Source organism: Nipponia nippon, unplaced genomic scaffold, assembly GCF_047370975.1.
Source record: "Nipponia nippon isolate SJK-2023a ecotype South Korea unplaced genomic scaffold, ASM4737097v1 scaffold_9, whole genome shotgun sequence".
Lineage (NCBI taxonomy): Eukaryota > Metazoa > Chordata > Aves > Pelecaniformes > Threskiornithidae > Nipponia > Nipponia nippon.
In genome coordinates, this window is record NW_028262413.1 from 8,839,634 (window position 1) to 8,858,917 (window position 19,284).

At 45.8% G+C, this 19,284-nt stretch overlaps 2 protein-coding genes across 16 annotated transcripts in view; one reads left to right on the plus strand and one right to left on the minus strand.

Annotated features, from left to right (window-relative positions):
* Positions 1-19,284, plus strand: part of SLC25A26 (solute carrier family 25 member 26) — a 133,706-nt gene that overhangs the window by 91,996 nt on the left and 22,426 nt on the right. For 7 of the 13 annotated variants that reach the window (XR_015701183.1, XR_015701180.1, XR_015701181.1 and 4 more), the window contains exons 10-11: positions 10,035-10,190; positions 15,675-15,766. The exons of 3 other annotated variants lie outside the window; for them this stretch is intronic. Coding sequence is in view for 5 of the 10 variants with exons in the window: in XM_087742893.1 (XP_087599019.1) it covers positions 10,035-10,190; positions 15,675-15,766 (248 nt within the window). In the remaining 5 variants the exon portion in view is untranslated. Of the gene's footprint in view, positions 1-3,864; positions 4,371-10,034; positions 10,191-15,167; positions 15,652-15,674; positions 15,767-19,284 lie in introns of those variants that run through there. 3 more of the 13 variants (XM_087742897.1, XR_015701184.1, XM_087742899.1) reach the window with 3 other exon arrangements.
* LRIG1 (leucine rich repeats and immunoglobulin like domains 1) overlaps positions 53-19,284 on the minus strand; it is a 95,565-nt gene continuing 76,333 nt past the window's right edge. For 2 of the 3 annotated variants that reach the window (XM_087742888.1, XM_087742890.1), the window contains exons 10-19: positions 14,683-14,754; positions 13,300-13,371; positions 10,864-11,027; positions 8,687-9,007; positions 7,748-8,029; positions 6,775-7,194; positions 5,335-5,457; positions 4,581-4,745; positions 3,118-3,426; positions 53-2,920 (exon numbers count right to left, since the gene is read on the minus strand). In XM_087742888.1, coding sequence (XP_087599014.1) covers positions 2,688-2,920; positions 3,118-3,426; positions 4,581-4,745; positions 5,335-5,457; positions 6,775-7,194; positions 7,748-8,029; positions 8,687-9,007; positions 10,864-11,027; positions 13,300-13,371; positions 14,683-14,754 — 2,161 coding nt within the window. In that variant the 3' untranslated portion in view covers positions 53-2,687. The remainder of the gene's footprint in view (positions 2,921-3,117; positions 3,427-4,580; positions 4,746-5,334; positions 5,458-6,774; positions 7,195-7,747; positions 8,030-8,686; positions 9,008-10,863; positions 11,028-13,299; positions 13,372-14,682; positions 14,755-19,284) is intronic. The other variant, XM_087742889.1, reaches the window with a different exon arrangement.

The window sequence follows — 19,284 nt, forward strand, 5'->3', positions numbered from 1 at the left end:
CGGGTATTTCGGCAGTCAGTCTGCATTTTCATCAGAGAAAGACAGAAAAGAGTATAGCAATGGATTAGAATTTTATTTCATTTTCAATTCAAACTCCCAAAAGCTCACTCGCAACAAAACAGCTGTAATATTATAAATGAACCTTTATTAAAGACACTTCAATGCCGTTTGTTAGACACTTCAATATCTTACATGTTTTTCAATGTACAACATTGTACCAAATTTTCTAATAAATAAATAACTTTGTACACAAAAGTAATACTTCCTCTTTCACATTGCCTCTTAGAAGCAGCAAATTCACATATTTAGTGGAAGTCATAACATTAGGCAGTTAACTTTATTCAGAAACATTATTTTCAAATGTTAACGTGGCAAAATACGCTTTGTATCTGCAATGGTGATGACATTTCCGCCAGCAAAACGAGTCAGTTCATTCCCATCTTCCCCACGGCCCCAGTTCCACTGTTTCCACCTTGCGAGCCGGCTCCGAAGCATGCTTTTCCCTTGAGTAAAGGGAAAATTACGCTCAGTTTATAATTTTCTAACATCACTCAACATAATTAGCCACCTGTCTCAAAGTGCAAACGTGTCAAGAGTCAGGAACCGATACAGACAGGTACCTGGCTGAATTATGCCTTGCTTCATCGAGGTCGGGTTCAGCGGGCTGGTCCGCAGCGGAGCTCGCCAGCAGCTGCGGGGCAACAGCGAGGGCTCTTTCCCTTCGGGGAGGCGGTGGCTGCGCAAGGTAAGGCTGGACAGGACCGGCTTGTAGTAAAAGGAACGGGCACCTCGCGCCCCGATGCAGGGCGGCGTGCGACCGCTCTCGGGCAGATCCCCGAGGGATGGAGCTGACCGGAAAACAAACTGTTTCTGCCCTTAGTTCTGATGCTGCTTTTCAGCCACAGCACTAGCTAAGGTGGGCTTCCATCAGACTCGGCTTCAGTGGAACGGGCATTTGAGTTGCTCCTAAGGAAAAAAGTAACAAAACCCCCTAAAAAAAAACCTTCCTCCAAAGTAGTCATCACCAGAGTTAGCAACCTTATGTTAGCAGAACTCAAATTACAAGTAACTGGAAGGGCATCCTCCATCCACAGGTACCAACACCAACAGAAAGCAGCCTTTCTACAAATAAAAAGCATCATAGTGAAGTTAGAAGTGACAAAGATCTGTTTGACCAATGCGGGTGTTTCGTTCCCCCCCCAATTCATGGATGAACTTAAAAGACCACATAAAAATACTTGGGACATTTCCATTTAAAAGAGTACTTTCAACCACGAATACAGAGTTTCCCTTCTAAACGAGCGTGTTTCTGAGGAGCCTCGCACTGCTGCGCAAAGCAGCGCAATTCATTTGAAGCAGGTACTTTCATCTAAGGAGTCTGGCTGCAGAGGGGGGTGACGGTGTTCACCGAGAGAGCGGAATCTTGTGTTGCAGGAAAAGAAGTGAGGAGTAGCAGAGGAATTAGCAGTACAGCTGTCGGCTTAGGAGTGTGATTTTAGTTTTCTTGTCAAAACAGCTCTACGGTTTCAAACCCCAGATGTATTTTTGGGGGTGTGAAAATGCGTTATACTGGCACGGGTTATTCCTTCTCGACAGGGCTGGGCTGCAGGCCGTTACACGCACCTTACGCAGGTAAAGCTGCGCCCGGCCGGGCGGGGAACCGGCTGCAGTTCGCTCCGCCGGCCATCGGCGCTCCACCAGCGTCCACGGGCAGGTAACGCCTTCTGCTCTGACGCCTTTTGAATGGTGCAATGTGTGAGACCACCCCTCGGTTTACTGCATAACTCATTTCTTTTGGTAATGACTGCTCGCTAATCGGGACAGCCGTTCGGTCTGGTTGGCTTGGGGCTCTGCGCTGTTCCTGAATTATTTAGTGCCTCTTGTGTGGTCCACTCTAACGTATCACAGAGTCACGGTTCAAATCCTAATTTTTACGCAGTTTTGAAAAGTAAGGGAATTTAAGTTCTTCCACCAATAGGAAAAAAAATCGGGTTGCTCCATAATTTCTTACCGCATGTTTGGTTTTTTTCCTATAAACTTCATTTGAAACAGTTGAAGATCTCTGTTTAAACGTGTTAAGTGCAATAAATTTCAAAGGGGAAGGAAATTTGTGCTAAGTAACCCAACTGATAGTTGATTTAAAGGAACTTCCATTGAAAAGAGGACAATCCCTTTGGAACAGTCTGGCTTTTTAAAGTTCTGCTTATGCATTTAAGGCACCAGAATTATTTCTCTCACAAAGTTTAACAGCAACCTGATACTGAAAACAATATTGCCAAAATTGTAAAATTTCACTCAGTTTTCCATGCACTAAAGATTAAAATAGCCTCTGTAAAAGATATATATATTTTTTTATATATATTTATATATGAAAACTCTTATGTACAATTGTATCAAATACTTTTCTCTTTACACAATAATCCCTTGCATTTATGTGCTTCATATGCAAGGCAACTTTTGAACGCTTCATACTTCTCAGGGAAGTTTTAAACTATGTACAAACAGATGACGCTCGAACAGGAGTTTGTTCCCCATACAAGCTTGTTTCTCATACCTCAGTTGTTTGCCTTTGACAGGTCATCAGTTCAAGATTTGAGGTAGAAGTAAGTAGCCTATATACTCTGTGCAAAAAAAATTTAAAAAACCCAATAGCGTGTTTGTTAATTTGCACATGGCAGTCTGTCCTTTCAGTCCAGCGATCTGTTCGGTGGCTTCAGCTCGTGAACGGAGTCGCAGGGCTTGGGTGCGTAGCCGTTGGACAGGAGAGCTTGTTTCACTTCTGCTTCGCTCTGCAAATCCAGTAGTGTTGGGGAAATTTCAGGAAGCACGTTCAGTTGCTTTAACGACCCTCCTGCCGGTGAAGCTCTCACCAAGTTAAGGTTGTTAAGCTCTGAAGGCTTTGCTACTCCTTGCGAAGAGCCTGCAAGAAAGCAAAGAACCAGGGTGGTTAGTTGATGCTCAGCCTGCCAGCGCTCCTCATAAAACCAGCCCTGCCACCATCATTCCTGCCCTTGAGCCAGTTAGAAAAGCTGATGGGAGAAAACAGGGCTCTGATATAACCCCAGCGGTCTTGCGTTACATCTGGGGAGAAAAAGACGGCCCCAAGGAAACGCGTACCGTGTTTGTCTGCGAGCAGCGGGCCGGTCGTGCTCACAGGTCTTATTCTGTCGTGGTTGCTGGGGTAGAGGGTCCCGTCTGTTTCCATCCTCTTGCCGCTGGCAATCCCGTTGCACGGCTGAGGAGGAAGAAGGCTGGTGCCTGCACCCCTCTTCCTATTCCGTTCCTTGCTGCTCAGTGCGTTTGGGTAGGTATTATCCACAGTCTTAAGGCTCTCAGAGTAGTACTCCGACTCCTTGGGGTAAATGTGGACGTTCATGCTGTCCGTGCTGCCGCTGCAATCCGTGCACACAACTGGCAGGCCATAGCCTTTAAGGGAGGAAGAGAAAACAGCAACAAACGAAGATGAAGCAGGTGGAAGCTGTCAGTGCTGAAGCACACAACTTGCGGAAGGCAAAGGCAGCTGTTTAGTTCATCTGGCCCTCGGCAGGGTGGGAAGCTCTCGCACTAAACAATACGGACGCTTCTCGGTCTTACACAGGGCTAGTAAATACCCGCGTTTTTCAGAACTCTGTAGCTATCACTAACGGTAGTTCCAATGAATAGGTTTAGTAGGTTTTTTGGGGTTTTTTTTGTTTTTTTTTTTTTTTACTCCAAAGAAGTTGTGAGTTTCTTTTTTTTAAATAAACTGTGCATTTATTTCCTTTTCCAGACTTTCTAGTCAGGGTAGAAACAGAAAGTGGAACTTTCCTGCACCTGCTTTAAAATACCAAGTTCTCTTTCTTACTTTTGCGCTCTGCTTTACAGGGATCACTGTCAACTCGTACTGTTATCTCAAGATCTGTTATTACTGTTAGCGGTAGTAACGGATGAGCAGAATTCAAAGCAGCAAGCAGGAAGGAGTTTCTAAATGTTGAAAGTTAATTTCCTTAGTGCGCTCAACAACTTTCCCTTATTAAACTTTACAGTTTCTCCTGAAGAGAAAATTTGTTTCACTGGCTGTTTTTCTGTGGATGTTACAATACAGCATAAGAACAGAGAGCGCATTCTAAAAATAGAAAAATATGAGTGTAACACCCAAGAAACTGGCAAAGAGCAGAGGCAGGTGTAAGTGCCCAAAACAACCTTTAAATTTTGAAAATTAAAAAGAAAAGCTGAGCTTTGAAGTTGACAGCCCCTTTAAAGAGCATGAAAAATTTTAACACCTTCAATTTGAAAGCGCTCTCACATTTTAGGAATAGCTCAAATGAAAATACCGATCAGCCAGCTGCAAGCAACGGCTATCGGGAGCTTTAGTCTGCCTCTTTCTGACGGTTCCTCGAATTCAAACTATCCAAGCTTGATAGAGGATCAAAGCAAGCAGGAGAAAGTAAATTGACTCTGCTCACACCTGAGAATCATCCCGGGCTTTTTTTTTTTTTTTTTCTGAAGGTAACAATTTCTTGTCTTAATGCTGTCTGACTTGGAGGGCTTTCTGATCTGTATAAACACGAAATACCTTCCCAGATTAATGGGTTTTGTACCTGTCTTATCTGGAACAAGCATTCCATCAGCCATGTCGTCAGTTTTCCAAGTGTCTTTATTATAGCCGATACCCAGCTTTGGCTGTCTACAACCCACAGTGGGAGCTTCAACATCTGGACACCTTCCAGCATCAGTCTGACACATACCTGTAACAAACGAACCATCTGGCTAAAGATTACAACCATCTGCTCTCAGTTAAATGACTTGGTAGTCTTATTTCTACTGCAAAAGCTGCGAAAGGGAGAAAAAATAGCAATGGAGAGAATAGATAATTGTAAGCTAATGTTTAACAGAATAAATGCTGTACAATCTCAGGAGGATCTTAGTTCGGAACGCTTAACTTTACCTTCCTGATGTGCTGTGTTTAAATACTGTAAAATCCCAGCATTTAATTTCTAAGCCCGCAGGCAGGGACAGGCAACGCTAATGTATTTTCTAGTAGAGCTTAACTATGGGTAGCTCTGGTGCCAAAGAACTAATCTAAAATTAGCAAAAAAATAGTCCTTAGGGCCTGACTGAGCAGTTTCTGAAGCAGTCTGCTTGTATGAACGCTGTTATTACTGGGAGAGGATGGCTTCGTGAAGTGAAAGACAGATCCTGGTTCTGCATAAACGCAGTAGCTAGAGAATTACATTCTGAAGATCTTTCAGATAACTCCTAACAAGCACAGAAGTATTTTGTACGGCGATTTCTACTTCCTCATATCAAGTTCAGATACAGCATTACAGAAAAAATAATTAAGCCGGTCCTCACCGTTGCTGTCTATGTGCCCGTTAGGCTGCGGGTTGTCTACTCGGCCGACCGCTTCCTGCCGGTCAGAAAGAGTCCCTTGGGAAGACAAGTAGCTTGGCACGTCAGGAGGCACGATAGTCTCATCTAGAGCAATGGGAGCAGACAAATGTGAGTCCTAGTAGGATATAAAGGCTTCTGTTTTCAAAAACATGTAAAATCACATTGTCAAGAAGGATTGGGGACCAGATCTATAACTGGTATTTTCTGTAGATGCAATGGAAACTGAACTGCCTCAATACTCCATTCTCCTCAAAAGCCTCACTCCTGACTTTTCACAGCTTGAAGCTGTGAGACACAGTGCTGATAAAGGCATTTTGGGTGTTTGCATTTGGCATGGTCAGTACAAGGTAGGTGGAGGTGGAACAGTCTTCTTCAGAACAAGTAAATCCTTCCTTTTCCCCTGAAATTCAGAGTACCTCATTTGACTCAAGTCCTCTGTCTCCCAAAGTCATGAGTAGAAGACTTCTGGAGAACAGGGTCTTTGATTCACTTAAGCAGGCAAGTAAGTCTAAGCCCCTTAGCTATCCTTGGCTTTCTCCTTCTTCTATCAGGCAATTTCGGTTTCCCCTGTCATACAAACTCAGTTATACTCAGCATGAAGCCCTAGGTTTTCAGGACTGGAAAAAAGGGGGAGAAAAACCCCACTTATACATCGCACTGGTCATATGGTATCCCAGACCTCCCGCCTAGCCCATGTCTTTAAAATCCTACGTTGTACTTTATCTCAAGCTAAGGGGAATACAGGAATATAGGAAGGCTGCAAATCCCCTCAGGGCAGCAAGCCTTAGGCTGGTTCTTCCACACTTTCTGTTCAGAGGTTGTATAACGTTGAGGGCAGAAGAGTTTATTCTCACTGCAACACTTATTTCAGCACCAAATTATCCCCTTTGAAGATCAGCAGGAAGCAATAAACACTGCTTCTTCCCCTAACAAGTGAGGGATGCCCCTCACCAGCAGGGCTACAACAGCTCTTACAGGCAACATGGAAAAAGGGATTCCAGCTTCAAAGTCTAATTCTTCTATGTTTTGAATACAAAGTCTTTGAAAATATAGATTCCCAAGAAATAAGACAGGTTCCCAGCATTGTGGACATAATCCAGACTGTCTCAAGAGTTATCATTTATGGTCATGGAAAATCAAAGCAGCAAAGCAATGGGCGAAACTACTGCCAAGTGGAAAAGACCTTTCTGAAGAGCCAGCCAAGGGGAGAAACGCAGCTCTGAACATGCTTCAACAGCAAGTGAAAGCTGGTTCCAGCTTTGCGAGCCAAGAGAACCACTGAGATAAGCCAACTGCTTTTCCAGTGCAATTGTGCGGCTACCTGACGGGCCGGTTCAGCCTCAGTGGGAAGTCTGGCAGCACAAAAGGTTAGAGAAAGCCTTAGCAGGAGACTGGAGCTACCTGTGTTGGTGACGCTGTATTCTTCACTCTTCTTCCTGGTTTGGTAGATGATGCAGACCCAGACCAGAGAAGTCAGCACGATGCTACACACCACGGCAATGGTGATGATCCCCACAGTGGTACGGTCCTTCCTACAGCCAAGAGACTGTAAGATGCTCACGTGGCTGTGCGCGCGCTCTGTCCCCAGGGTGTTGGACATTTCACAGGTGTATTTCCCAGCATCCTCCAAGACAACGTTCCTAACGATCAGCAGCTGGTTGCCAGAGGTAAAGTGATGCCTTTCTGTCACGATCAGGGGCTGGTCACCTTTCAGCCAGGTAATGCGGGGAGGTGGACTCCCTGTGGCTTTGCACTGAAGAGCCACAGTCTCACCTACAGACACTACATGGTCTTCCAGTGGATGAATCAAAGACGGTGTCTCTGCAGGAGAATAAATAAATTAATTCTTGGGGACAGTGTAACAACAGATTTCTTTTAACAGTATTGAATGTAACTGATGTTCCTGCAGACAAATATACAGCAATGCACTAGGCAGCCAGGTGCCCAGGAGCATGGCAGCTGCAAACCACAACAGATCTAACAGTCACCATTCCCATAACCAGTCGGTGTTAAGACTTCCCAACAAAGAAACCCCCGAGGACAAGGGACAACGGCTGACACACATGAATTATTTCGTAGGGCAAGAGAGATGGAGCGCAATTTCCTTTTGAAGTAGTTTTCCCAGGCAGGAAATAGGGTGGTCGGAGGGGCTTCCTTGGCACAAGAGGAAATGCAACTCACGGCTCCTTCTTTTAATTAGCAGGGTATTTTCCATTAGTTAACTACAGTGTAAGAGAACGAAGCAAGACTAATGCAGAGCGCTGCCTCTTTGTCCCTTTTCTGTATCTGCAACTGCTGAAGAGCTTGAACAGCAATCCCTTCCAGTTCCCACTTCCAGACCACTTGGTCTCTCAGGGGCACTAACGCATCTTACCCAGTACAGTCAGGTTGGCATTTGCAAGCACAGACCCCGCGGAGTTCTGTGCCGTGCAGCTGTAGACACCCATGTCTTCTATCTTCACATCCGTAATGAAGAAGACATCGTCATCAGGCATGACGTGCATGCGGCGTTCTCGGGCCGCAGGGAAGTCCGTGCCCCCATCTTTCTGCCAGGCGATTTGTGGGGTGGGGTGTCCTTCAGCTGCACACTCCAGCCGTGCTGTTGTCCCTGTCCGGATGGTGACATCATGGGGAGTTTTGATAAATGAGGGCAACACTGATAAAGAAAAAAAACAAGAAAGAGGGATGAGCAATTCCATGGGGAAAACACCATCTTCTGGGCAGTTCTAACCGTTTTCCTTCCGAGGCAGGAGATGGATGTGATAACGACCCATAGGCAAGAGGATGGCAAGGTGCTTTTGCAGGACGTATCTAATCTGCTGGGGACTAGCCCTGTGTTTCTACAGCACGTCCCTGCTTGCGGTGTTCAAGGCCCCCCCGCTCAGAATCATTAGAGCTGGGATCAAAGGTAATTTTCTTCTGCAATTAACCTGGAAACAAACCCCATTCTCTCTCCTATAGAGAACTTTCAATCACTATAGTCCCTCTTCTTTGTATCCTTTTGTATTTTCATTTTCATTTGCCCATTTCATTGGGCAAAGACTCCACTGGAACAGCCAAAGAGAGGCGGCTAAAGCCGTTAAGAACATGCTGAAGTGCTTGGCTGGATGGCAGCCTTCATGGAGCCTGGCACGTGCTCCTCACGTGGCATTTCTCAGCATCCACTGAGATGCAAGCAGCTGGCGTGAAGAGGTTAGGAGCTCCTTACCATCAGAAATGGACCCTCAGGAGTAACTGCCTGACAAAAGTGGGTGCCAGAGAATTGTATTGGCTCAGGTGGAGGAAAGGAATGAGAAAGCAGCTTTCTACTCACCATTAACAGTGAGTCGGGCCTTGTTGGAGTAGGTAGAGCCAAAGTGGTTGGTGATGATACACTGGTAACGCCCTTCGTGGGTGAAGGTGACACGCCGGAGGTGCAGAATGGTGGTGTACTCCATCACCTCTCCATCCTTTGCCCGCACGTGGGCAAAGTTCTCAATGTCAGCATTGTGCAGCATCTCGTTGTCCTTCTTCCATGCAAACATCATGGGGGAGCTGCTACTGCTGGCGGCCGAGCAAGTGAAACGGATGTCCTTCCCAAGGACAGCCACTGTTGTCTCAGGCTGGATAATGATCTGTGGCTTCGGGAAATCATCTAAAAGAAAACAGCAGGCATAGTTAGTTCTGGACTATGAGGAAAGACTGGAGCAAGCAAAGAGATGCAATGAGAAATGAGTAGTACATAAGTAAAAGACATGATTACACATCTGCTTTTACATCCGCTGTTGTCTACAGCAGGAGAGCAGCTTGCTCTTGCAAAGCACTCCACCATCGAGACTGGCTCTATAGGGCAGATGTGCCATGCACAACTCCACTGAGTGGCTGCTCTGAGCTAGGACTCTCAGTTCCTCTGGTTCCTTCTGTAATCGGTGGACTGAGGTGGTCACTCAGTGACTTCAAACACCTACGAGATGACTAGCTCTCTTCACCAATGTAGCTGAAACTCAGAAAGAGACTACGGTATAAAGAAAATACCCTTCCTCGTACAACCCATGCATGAAGAGCAATGTTGAACTTAAAACTTCACTTCCAGGCCTGCATTAGTGTGAAGCAGGAGCGGAGAGCAGGAGGACACCTCAAGGGCTTAAAATGCCACCTGTAGGGATAAAAGCTCACAAGCAAGGCGACTGCAGCACGCCCTGTCAAAGCAGAAGCAGCTGTATTTGCCTGTCACCCGTCTGGGGTGGAAAGCTTTGCACACTCTCTCGCTCTGCCCTGAAGATTGTTGGTTTTAGCAAGGTTCCAAGGAGATTCATTTATTAGATTTCTACAAATGGTGTAATTTAATATTCGACTAAGGTTTAATTAAACAGCCAGGCCTCTGGAACCAGGAGTACTAGTGCCTGGAGGACTTGGCAGGCACCGGAGGAGCAAAGCTGTCTTCGCTTTGTGATGTTGCTGTGGGGATGGAGCCTTCGTGATCTCTTCTTCCAGATGAGCCCAGCAAGCCTCCCAGACTCACTCAGACAGAGGCCACCTAGGCAGAGCCCTACCACTCTGGCATCAAGAGGGACACGGGACAGCAGCTGGAACAAAGCTTTTTCTCCCTGTTCAATGCAAGTCATGCATTCAACTTAGTTAAATAGTTGTTTTCAAAAGCTCATTTTTCCTTCATCAAACAGCCATGTGCAGCTCCACCCAGGATCCACACTGGCTGGCCCCACAGCACAGGGTTTGGCTCACCAAACCAGGCCTTTATTTTGCCCAAAAGCTGGATGCATGAGCAGCATCACTTTGGCCTCCTTTGATCATTTACGTTTCTTTTCTTTACAAGAGAGGTAAGTAGTAGATGTTTCTGTGTGCTGGGTATTAAGTAAAACTGCTTTGCAACCACAGCTCAGGTGCAGAGTCAACTGCGGTGTTTGGGGGGGAGAACAGCAGTAGGTGCTGTTTAGAAGAAAAAACAACCATAGGAGAAAAAAAAAGATTATAATGCAACTGTTAGCCATCGGTTGGTTCATGTGTAATGCCTTACTGGCCCAAAAAAACGAGCTGCGATGAAGAGATTCTCCTCTGCCTTTTTTTAACCCTTTATTATTTCCAAGAGGGAGAAAAGATAAGTGAAGAACACGAAGACACAGAAGAAGCTCAGAATGCTGCAGAGTGAAAAAAATTATAGCTGCGGTCTTGGTAGTATCAAACCGAGAGGACTGGGGAAGTCTCTGTGTGGCCCCATTTGGAACTGGAACAAGCATTAGTCCCTTTTGATTTAATACTCAGGGAGCCCTGTAAGGAATACACTAGATGCAAGCAATGCGTTGTGTGGTTTTGGTGGGAAATAAATTGTAGCCAATGACAAATTTTTAAAATGCAGGCTTGGGCTTCCTTTGATCCCATTGAATAACAAAACAAAACAGAAACCCTCTCGTAATAACATGTTAGTAGTCAAAGAATGTTTCCCAAGTGAGTCCTACCCTCCATACAACCTCAAAACACACAGGCAAGACTTACCACACACAAAACTTTCTGGCACGATGGCAAAAATGCTCTTGCTTTTTAGTGACTCAGGATGGGCGCAGGTGGCCACCACAAAGGATTGCAGCTCTTTCTCAGCTAACCACTGGGGCAGCCATTTCAGCTGGCAATCGCAGAGGAAGCTGTCGCTGTTTATGTGGCTGCAGGGAAACAAAACCAACACGAGCCTGCTGTGAGTCCCACAAGGAGAGAAGGCTGGAAAGCTCACAGCCCTTTCATGTTAGACACATTCCTCCCTTCCCCCCAGCACGGCTGGAAGGAAAAAAAGGACCGCAGGGTTGTCCTCGAGGCACTAATGATGTTCAATACGTAACACATTTAAACAGCATTTCATCTCCACGTAGAGCAACCCACTCCTGTACTCCAGTGACACTCCCTAGCACCTTATATTTATTAACCAACTTCCAGAGTGATCCCCGGGAACAGACGAGCAATGCCATCCCTAGCTTAAGTGAGAGAAACCGAGGCAGATCATCTACAAAGGAGACACACAGTGGAGGCACAAGTCAACAGTACAGCCCCTTCTGCTCCCACTTCTCATATCTAATTACCACGCACACTCCTCCTCTGCCTCTGTGGTTTGAGCATCTTTGGTGGGGACTGAATTCAGGGCTTAATTACTGAACAGTGAGAGGATGCCAAGCTCCCGCTGTTAAGACCTTTAGTTCCCTCAGTGGCCAACACCAGAGGAGGTGTGGAGGGCCCCGCCTGCCTTCTGTAAGGTACCTGTTCACACACCAGCATCGCCAGGGGTAAGAGGTGTAGCTGATGTTGTGTTTACTGATTAACAGAAGCAGTGGAAGAGAAATGACCAAAGACATTTGTGTAAACCCAATACAAAGTGACTAGTTTGGAACGCAAAACACAAAAACATTTCTCAGCATCCTAACAGTAACTTAGCACCTTCTGTTAAGAGAAGTGCTGTGAAAAAGGGGCAAATAAAAGGGGAGCCTCAGTTTTGTTTTGTTTTAAAATATTCTGGGCCAAATTGTGGCTCAGCATAGCCCTGAGGCCAGCAAAGAACTCCAAGTTTACACCAACAGGGAATTCAGACTTTGGTCTGATTTGGTCCAAGATCCTAGGAAAACCCAGTCTGATCCCTCAAATCAAATGTCAGGATGCCTTGGAGACGGGGAAAACTGCCCCAGACAGAGAAGCCCTGTCCTGCAATGCTGCAAGCCGTGCAAGAGCAGGGTATCAAGAGCGCAGCAGAACCCCAACTCCAGCACTGTGTTGTAAGATGTGAATCTCCTCCCATTTTCCTACCTGATAACCTCGGGAAATCTTGAAGTCTGAAACTAGCCAGAAAAGGGGAAAAGAAAGAAACAGACTGGAGAGGAAGGCAATGAGGGAACATAGGGATCTGATTTTCCAAAGTTGTCCACTTTGCTGTCCTAGAAAAGACGTATAGCCCCTAATACGCGTGATGGCATAGACACTGCTGCCTAGCTGGGACAGGTCAAAGAGACCCTGAGTATTTAAGGCTTCAGTACAATGCATTCTGCATGTATATGCCCCCTATCTGAAAGCCACCTTCTCCATGGTATAAAGGTTCCTTCACAATATCTGGGATCCCACAAGCTCTTCTCTAATAAGATCAATCTTCCACCTCGGTTTTGTTTGAAGAGCCAGTGCAAAAGATAAGGTGGTTAAACAAACAACGGACGTGCAACATTTATCTTATTCATTCCCCTGTCACTGGTATTAAATGTCATTGCTAACAGCGACCATCCGATTCCCATTTCCAACGTCAGGAAGAAGACTCTGAACCTGCCCAAGTACCAAATAAGTGATTTCGTGTTCCACAGACATTGCGCTACTCTGCACTGTAGCAATGCACTGACAGTGGATTAAATATTTATGGAGAAGAAGAGAAAAGGAAACCAGGCAAGACTGGAAACAGTGTCTGATAACAGTGCAGAGCCCCAGCCTGGAGCACAAGCAGCAGCTCTGATAACACATCCGTATTTTTACACCAGAAGGCTGGATGACAAGTGGATCCAGTTCAAATGGTGCTTATCGCTGAAATGTCAGTACTGTATGCGAACCCTAAACATAGGTACAGCAAAGGAGCAGATGGGCCACTGGGAATTAAATCAGTGGCAGCGTGAGAAGGAGAGATGGCTAACAGGACCAGAGCTGGACTTCCTGAGCGGAGATGAATAATTGCACAGATGCGAACCTGCTGGAAGAACCTGTTCCGATGATCTAATTTCACTCGCTATTAAATGCAAGATGTTCTCGTGACATCTACTCATGTGTAAAAATACCCTGCAGTGGAGGACAGAGGGGAGAGGAAATAAACGAGTGGTAATGTGAATAACACCCCACTGGAAACAACGTGCTACTTCTCACGTCCAGAGCAAGAAGGATCCCTGCCTCCTTAATGGTGTGTACAGGCCAATTACTTACAGCTGCCGCAGGCTCTTCATCTTAGCAAAAGCGTCTGCTTGAATTGAGCGGATGGCGTTATCCCCAAGGTTCCTGCAGAACACAACCAAAGGCAACGTGAACAAAAGGGATGCTATGGCTGTGACAAAGTCTCTCCATATTTAAGCAGTAACTCCAGTAACAGGTGATGTGGTAGCTCCTTGTTAAGGCCATATATACTTGCAGCTCATAGAAATGGTTTTCCACAAAACACTTTAATATTGAATAAGTAGTGCCAAATGATAGTCAACCAACAAAAATTATGGGAATAAATCACTAAGTCATTCCATGCCCCATCTTCTCACTACACGTTCTCAGTCTCAGCTACCTCCATCATCCATAGCTCAGAAATTCCTCAGCGCCCTTGATAACCAAAGATAGTCAGGAATGTCATATCCCAGGCTAGACCTTCAGCAAACATAAAGAAAGCAAATACTTGCACTAAATGGCATCCGAGAGGTTATTTCAAAGTGATTTTGAGAGGATACTATTATGTTTGAAAAACATTGCAATGTTCCCAAAAGAAGGTATTCTTAAAAGCTTTCCTCACAACTATTGCTAATTAAAAAATTCACTTGTCCTCTGAAAAAGGATAGTGTCAGATTTAGGGCTTAAGTTTACTAAGTTAAGCATAGGACAGGCAAGCACTGCTTGCAGAGGAAAACCTCAGTAGAGCATGAATAAAGGAACCTTTATCTGGGAACGTACCCCCCCAGTCAGGCAGCCCTAACCCTTCAGTATGCTCTCAACCGTCATAACATTTCATACGATCAACAGCCAATAAAACATCTAGAGCAAAATCACATATACTTTTACTTGTCTTAATTCAGAAAGGAAGCTATTCATGAATCACTGCTGGAGTCATCAGCCTTGGGACACAGAAAAAATATTACATGGCGGCAGCCAAAATTTACTTCTTGCAAATCGCTCTAAGGCAGTTGCGCTGAATGGGGATGTTCCGTGCCTGCATCGTAAGCAGTCATCTGCAACGTGTGTCACTGCCAGAGCCTAGATTTAGGAGGAAGCTGGAGCAAGGGAGGAGGAGAGAGGGCTACATCTGAAATAGTCTATTTTCATTGCTAACAGCCTGCAAAGAAGCAATGTGCAAGTCAAGGAGATATTTATCCAAGAACAAATCAAAAAATTAAGAGCATGCAGGTTTACCATATGTTCTATAACTTTGTTCCTGGCACAAAAAAAGGCCAAAGTTGAGGCGGACTTATAATGAGAAGGAAGCAGGTGGCCCCCACAAATGGACTGGCTTCTCAGTTTACAAAGACGCTATTAAATTGCTAGCAGATCTCTCAAGCAGCTACTTTTGGCAGACCCCCCTTCCCAAACTCTGAGGCATGGTGGGTTACTCACAGGTGCTCCAGGGCCTCCAACCCTGAGAACGCTTTCTTGGCCACTGACTTGATCTTGTTTCCAAACAGAGTTCTGCAGTTTCCAAACATCCAGTGCCAGATAAACAGAAAGAAAACGGGGAGAGGGGGGCAGAAAAAGAAGGAACACAATTAGTGTGGCTTTATCTGATACATGTGCTCAGTGTAAGTCCCGGGAAATCTGAACTGCACGGAGATTAAGAGGGCTGAAGTACACTCACTTTTCCGCTCCTGAAATTAAACCCTTTTATCTGTATTTGAATTTAATAGTGATGACAGCACAAAAGGGAATGTGCCATATCACGTAAAAAGGCAGGTTTGCTCCAGTACTTGGAAAGCAGCTTGCTGAGTAACAGAAGGTCCCCTCTGTTCTTCGCAGGCTGGCTGTGGACAGGATTAAGTGCAATGACAGTTTAACAAGATTTTGGTCTCTCCCTGCAACGCTTTTCATTTCTGACTTCTTCCCAGATAGTAAAAGAGTGGTAACTTATTCGTTGCTGCTTGGCCTGAACGGACATCCACACACGAGGGCTGAGGGCTGTCTCTTGGCTGCACGTTTATACAGCAGCTAACTGAAGTGACTGCTGACTTCCTTCCTTGGCTTGTTACAAATACAACAGTAAAGTAATATAATGCAATAAATAATAGCTGTGTGGTAATTTCAAGGGGCAAAAGGAAGAAAAGAAAAGGTAATGTACAGAGCTGAGGAGCGTGCTTGCTTGCATCTGTGACCAGAGAGCATTCCTCTGAATCAGCAGACAGGGCTACGCAGTGGCAAGAGGGGGACTATCAGCAGGCAACAGCCAGCTGGAGCGATCGCAGCCCAGCTGCTATCTGCAAAGTAACAGTTCTCTATAAATATTGACCAGTGGTGATTGGGCAGGGGCAGGGTTCACACAGAATGGATGGTCTCCTCAGCTGCTTTAATAAAACATCAACCAACGTCATTAATTAGGAAATGCTTTCCTTCCCCAGGTTCTCTCTGTCTAAGGTTTATCTTCCAGGTGCATCTTTTATCACCGCCTGCTTCACATGGTGTCCAATGCAAGTCATCACTAACACCTCAGGTAAAAAACTGGCACATATGGTGCTGCATTTGATTGAGTTTTCCTTCAAGATTTTTCTTCAATATAGGATATAACCTGTATCTAACCCTGAAAAGGCCCTAAAACTATGATGGTCCCACTGCTTGCTACCAGCTGGGGAAAGGAGGCTGCAGTACAAGATGGAGCATGTGTGGCCATTATATAAGCAAACGTATTTGCAGGAGCTTGTTAGGGCTTTCTATAAAGCGCCCTTCAAATGTCAGGATAATTTGGTGTCTCAACACCGGCACCCAGAAAGCCCAGTTTCTGTGTGGATGAAAGCAGTGGATGCCATAGTGGGCAGAAAGCAAAAATGGGGCTCATCACACTGACCGTTATGACAGGGAGGACTGAGACTGTATCACAGTCTGTCCTGGCAGCCTGTTGTCTTTGGAGGGAATCTGGGTGCCTGCCACTGGGCAACACCACGACCCCAAGTAGGTCCTCACAAAATCCATCACCCTGACGGTGGTATTGCCGGGTGAGCCGCCACTCTAGTTCTTGAGTAGACAGAAAAGGCTGGTTACCCCTAGCTCCGTACAAAAGGTCTGTGGCCCCAGAATCACAAATCTTACCATTCTAGAGCAAAACACAACCAAAAGCTTCAGTTTCAGGCAAAACCACCTCCCAGCCTCCACAGACAAACACACGCTCTAAGCCCTTTCTTACGGGCAGAGTTAACTTGGTACAAAACCACAGCTGAACGTTCAGAGCTGTGTCCCTTTGTTAATTATTTGATTTGAGGCGAGAATAAAAAACAGCTATCATAGGCATGCTGGTGGCTGATTAAAGGCTCCAAGGCTCCAGATAGCTGCAACCTGCTTTATTGACAATGTCGTTCTGAATATCTACAGCGAGCTTTACTGAGCTCCTTGCTACAGCACCGAAACCAGGGTATCAGAGGTCCTATTTATTGCATGAGAGTGTGTGTGGCTTTTTGCTCTCGGTGAAATACCCGAAGCACCAAAGGATGTGTGCAATCATGTGTACCATCATTTGGTAAAAGGGATGTTGTATTAATGAAGGCTTTGAAAAATCCATTAGAATAATTAATATAGTAAAAAATTTACTGTATGCAAACTCTGGTCATATGGCTGCATCCATACACACTACTTTCTGGAGCCATATTCCTAAATGAGGGTGTTATGCTGAGCTTGGGTTTGAGAACTGGAGATTTCTATTTGTTGTTTACAGTGGATCTTGGACTTTGAAAATTGGAGATACTGATTATATCTGTTTACTTATCTGTGCAGAGATAAGCAGTACATCTGGGGATGTGAACACACAACGTACACACCACTTGTAAAGGTGCATACAATTTTATGGCTATATACGGGAGAAATACATGACACACTGGTAATAACACCATGCCCCAGCAAACTCATTAAAATCATTACGCCTTTCAAATCTCAACTAACCACTTCTCCAATTCCGAAATGGTTTGAACCCAGCGGCCCCCTTCAAAGGGCTGCGGCACACTGGAATGCGAACGTGGCAGTATGCAGCTCCACAATTAGCCTGCCTGCTGCAGTCCAGAAACGCTCCTCCGCTGTCAGCAGAGCTAGGCGCAAGCACGCTCTCCCGGTGATTGCATAAGTGTAATTACACGCTAGGCACGCAATTCATTAGAAAGCAGCATTTTCTCCTCCAGCCAGTTTTGCACCTGCAGGAAGATCTCAGTCACTGAGTGAGCCATCAAAAAACCGGTTACATTTAGCAGCTTGAATAATTAGGAAACTTGTTGTTCCCCAGCGATTCCACTGATGCTTTTTATGCTTCGGTGCTTCTTGACTCCCTCTTTCTTGAAGCAACATTTTAATTTAGGCCTGGGCTCTCCATCCTGGAGAGCTTCATATATAATTCAGAGAAGGCTAAAGTGACTGGCCTCCCCATCTCTCAGTTTAACACCTTCATTTCAGTGAACCCTCTCTGTGCTAAATCCTTTCAGAGGCTAATCTGTGCCAGATCAAAGGGGAGCGGCTTTTAAGGCAATCTCCACAGAGCTGAGGTGATTATTAATTCATTGGAAGGTCTCCTCTGAAATGCCCATTTATTTTTTGTATGCTAATGCATTTAAAGCTGGTTGACGGTTTAAACACAGGCCCTAAATCACACAGTGAAATGTTTGCTGTAAAGCCTGATATTTTATTTTATGTATGAAAAAATCCTGACAGCAAGAATGATGCTCACTTCAGCCTTAGATGAAATTACAAATTTGGGATTTATGTGCTGATGAGCTAAAGCAGACCTGAGCAGATCCCTTTAAAAATGACCACTCCCACGTGTCCCCAAAACGCCTCAAGAAATATAATGAAATAATCTCATATTCTGAGGGTTTTTCTAGCCTTACACTCTGGCTGACAACGAACAATCCCACCAACCTGTCTGTCCGACAGCAGGTTCGCTCTGTTAGGTAACTGAACCACTCCTGTCTGCCCAAGACCAACCTGATCCACATGCTCTTCCAGGCTACGGAATTTGCTGCAATTCCCCCCACAAACCACAGGCACGTGTCCTTCCCTGCTTTCAGCCAGACCCAGAACTGGCCCAAGTTCATGTGCAACAGAAGACAGAGGTCAACAACATGAAAAAAGATGCAAACCTGGCTTCTTTAGACTTGCGCAAGCCCCTGTTGCATCCTTTGCTAACGCCAGACAAAACCGGACACCTTTCGCAGCAGTTCCTTGTGCCAGATGATAAACATCAGGTCAGGCCATGGCTGTTGCCCAGAGCTCCAAACGCGTAACCCGCACAACCCCGCAGGCTGCCTCTGCTCCCTTCCTTCCTCCTCCGGCTCCTTGCTGCACCTCCTGGCCTCTGCCTGACCCCCACAACTCGTCAGTGCTCCTTTCTCCTGGCTGCCCAGTCAATCCTTTTGCTGAACTCTTTCCCTCAATGCTGTCTCCTCTGGCTTTTTCACCTCTCCCCTGTTATCTGCACCCAGCATTTCTAACATATCCCAGTGACCTGAGACCTCCACTTTTGCTCCCATGCCAGTGGCCATGTTGGAGGGATGCCCTACAGTGGATGTCCCACCAGGACAGCTCTCTCTCTCTCCGCTCCTTTGCTCCACCTTCTCTCCCTGGTCAAGGCAGCACTACAGACTGAGAATCCTACAGCCTGCAAATCCCTCTGGACAAAGCCTCTGCTCCCACTACCCTTCCAGCCACTCACATGGTTTCACTGGTTTCTTCAGACAAACCAAAAAATCAGCAACAGCAGCCAAGAACTCTCCCACCCACCACATCTGCTCCTCTGCCTTTTCTTGTGGGAATATTCCCCGACTCCACGTGCACAGCAATTCCTACTGGTCTCTCTCTCTTCCCACACTACTTCTACCTCCCTGCCTGACCCCCCAGTCCTTAGGTCCTTCTCTGCCTTCTGCCTCACTTTACTTGCATCTACAACTTGGTTCCCCGCTTCTTGGATCCAGTGACTCCCCTCAGCAATGATCAAATGCCCTCTACGTCTGTGACTTCAAAATTTTTCATCTCCATCTA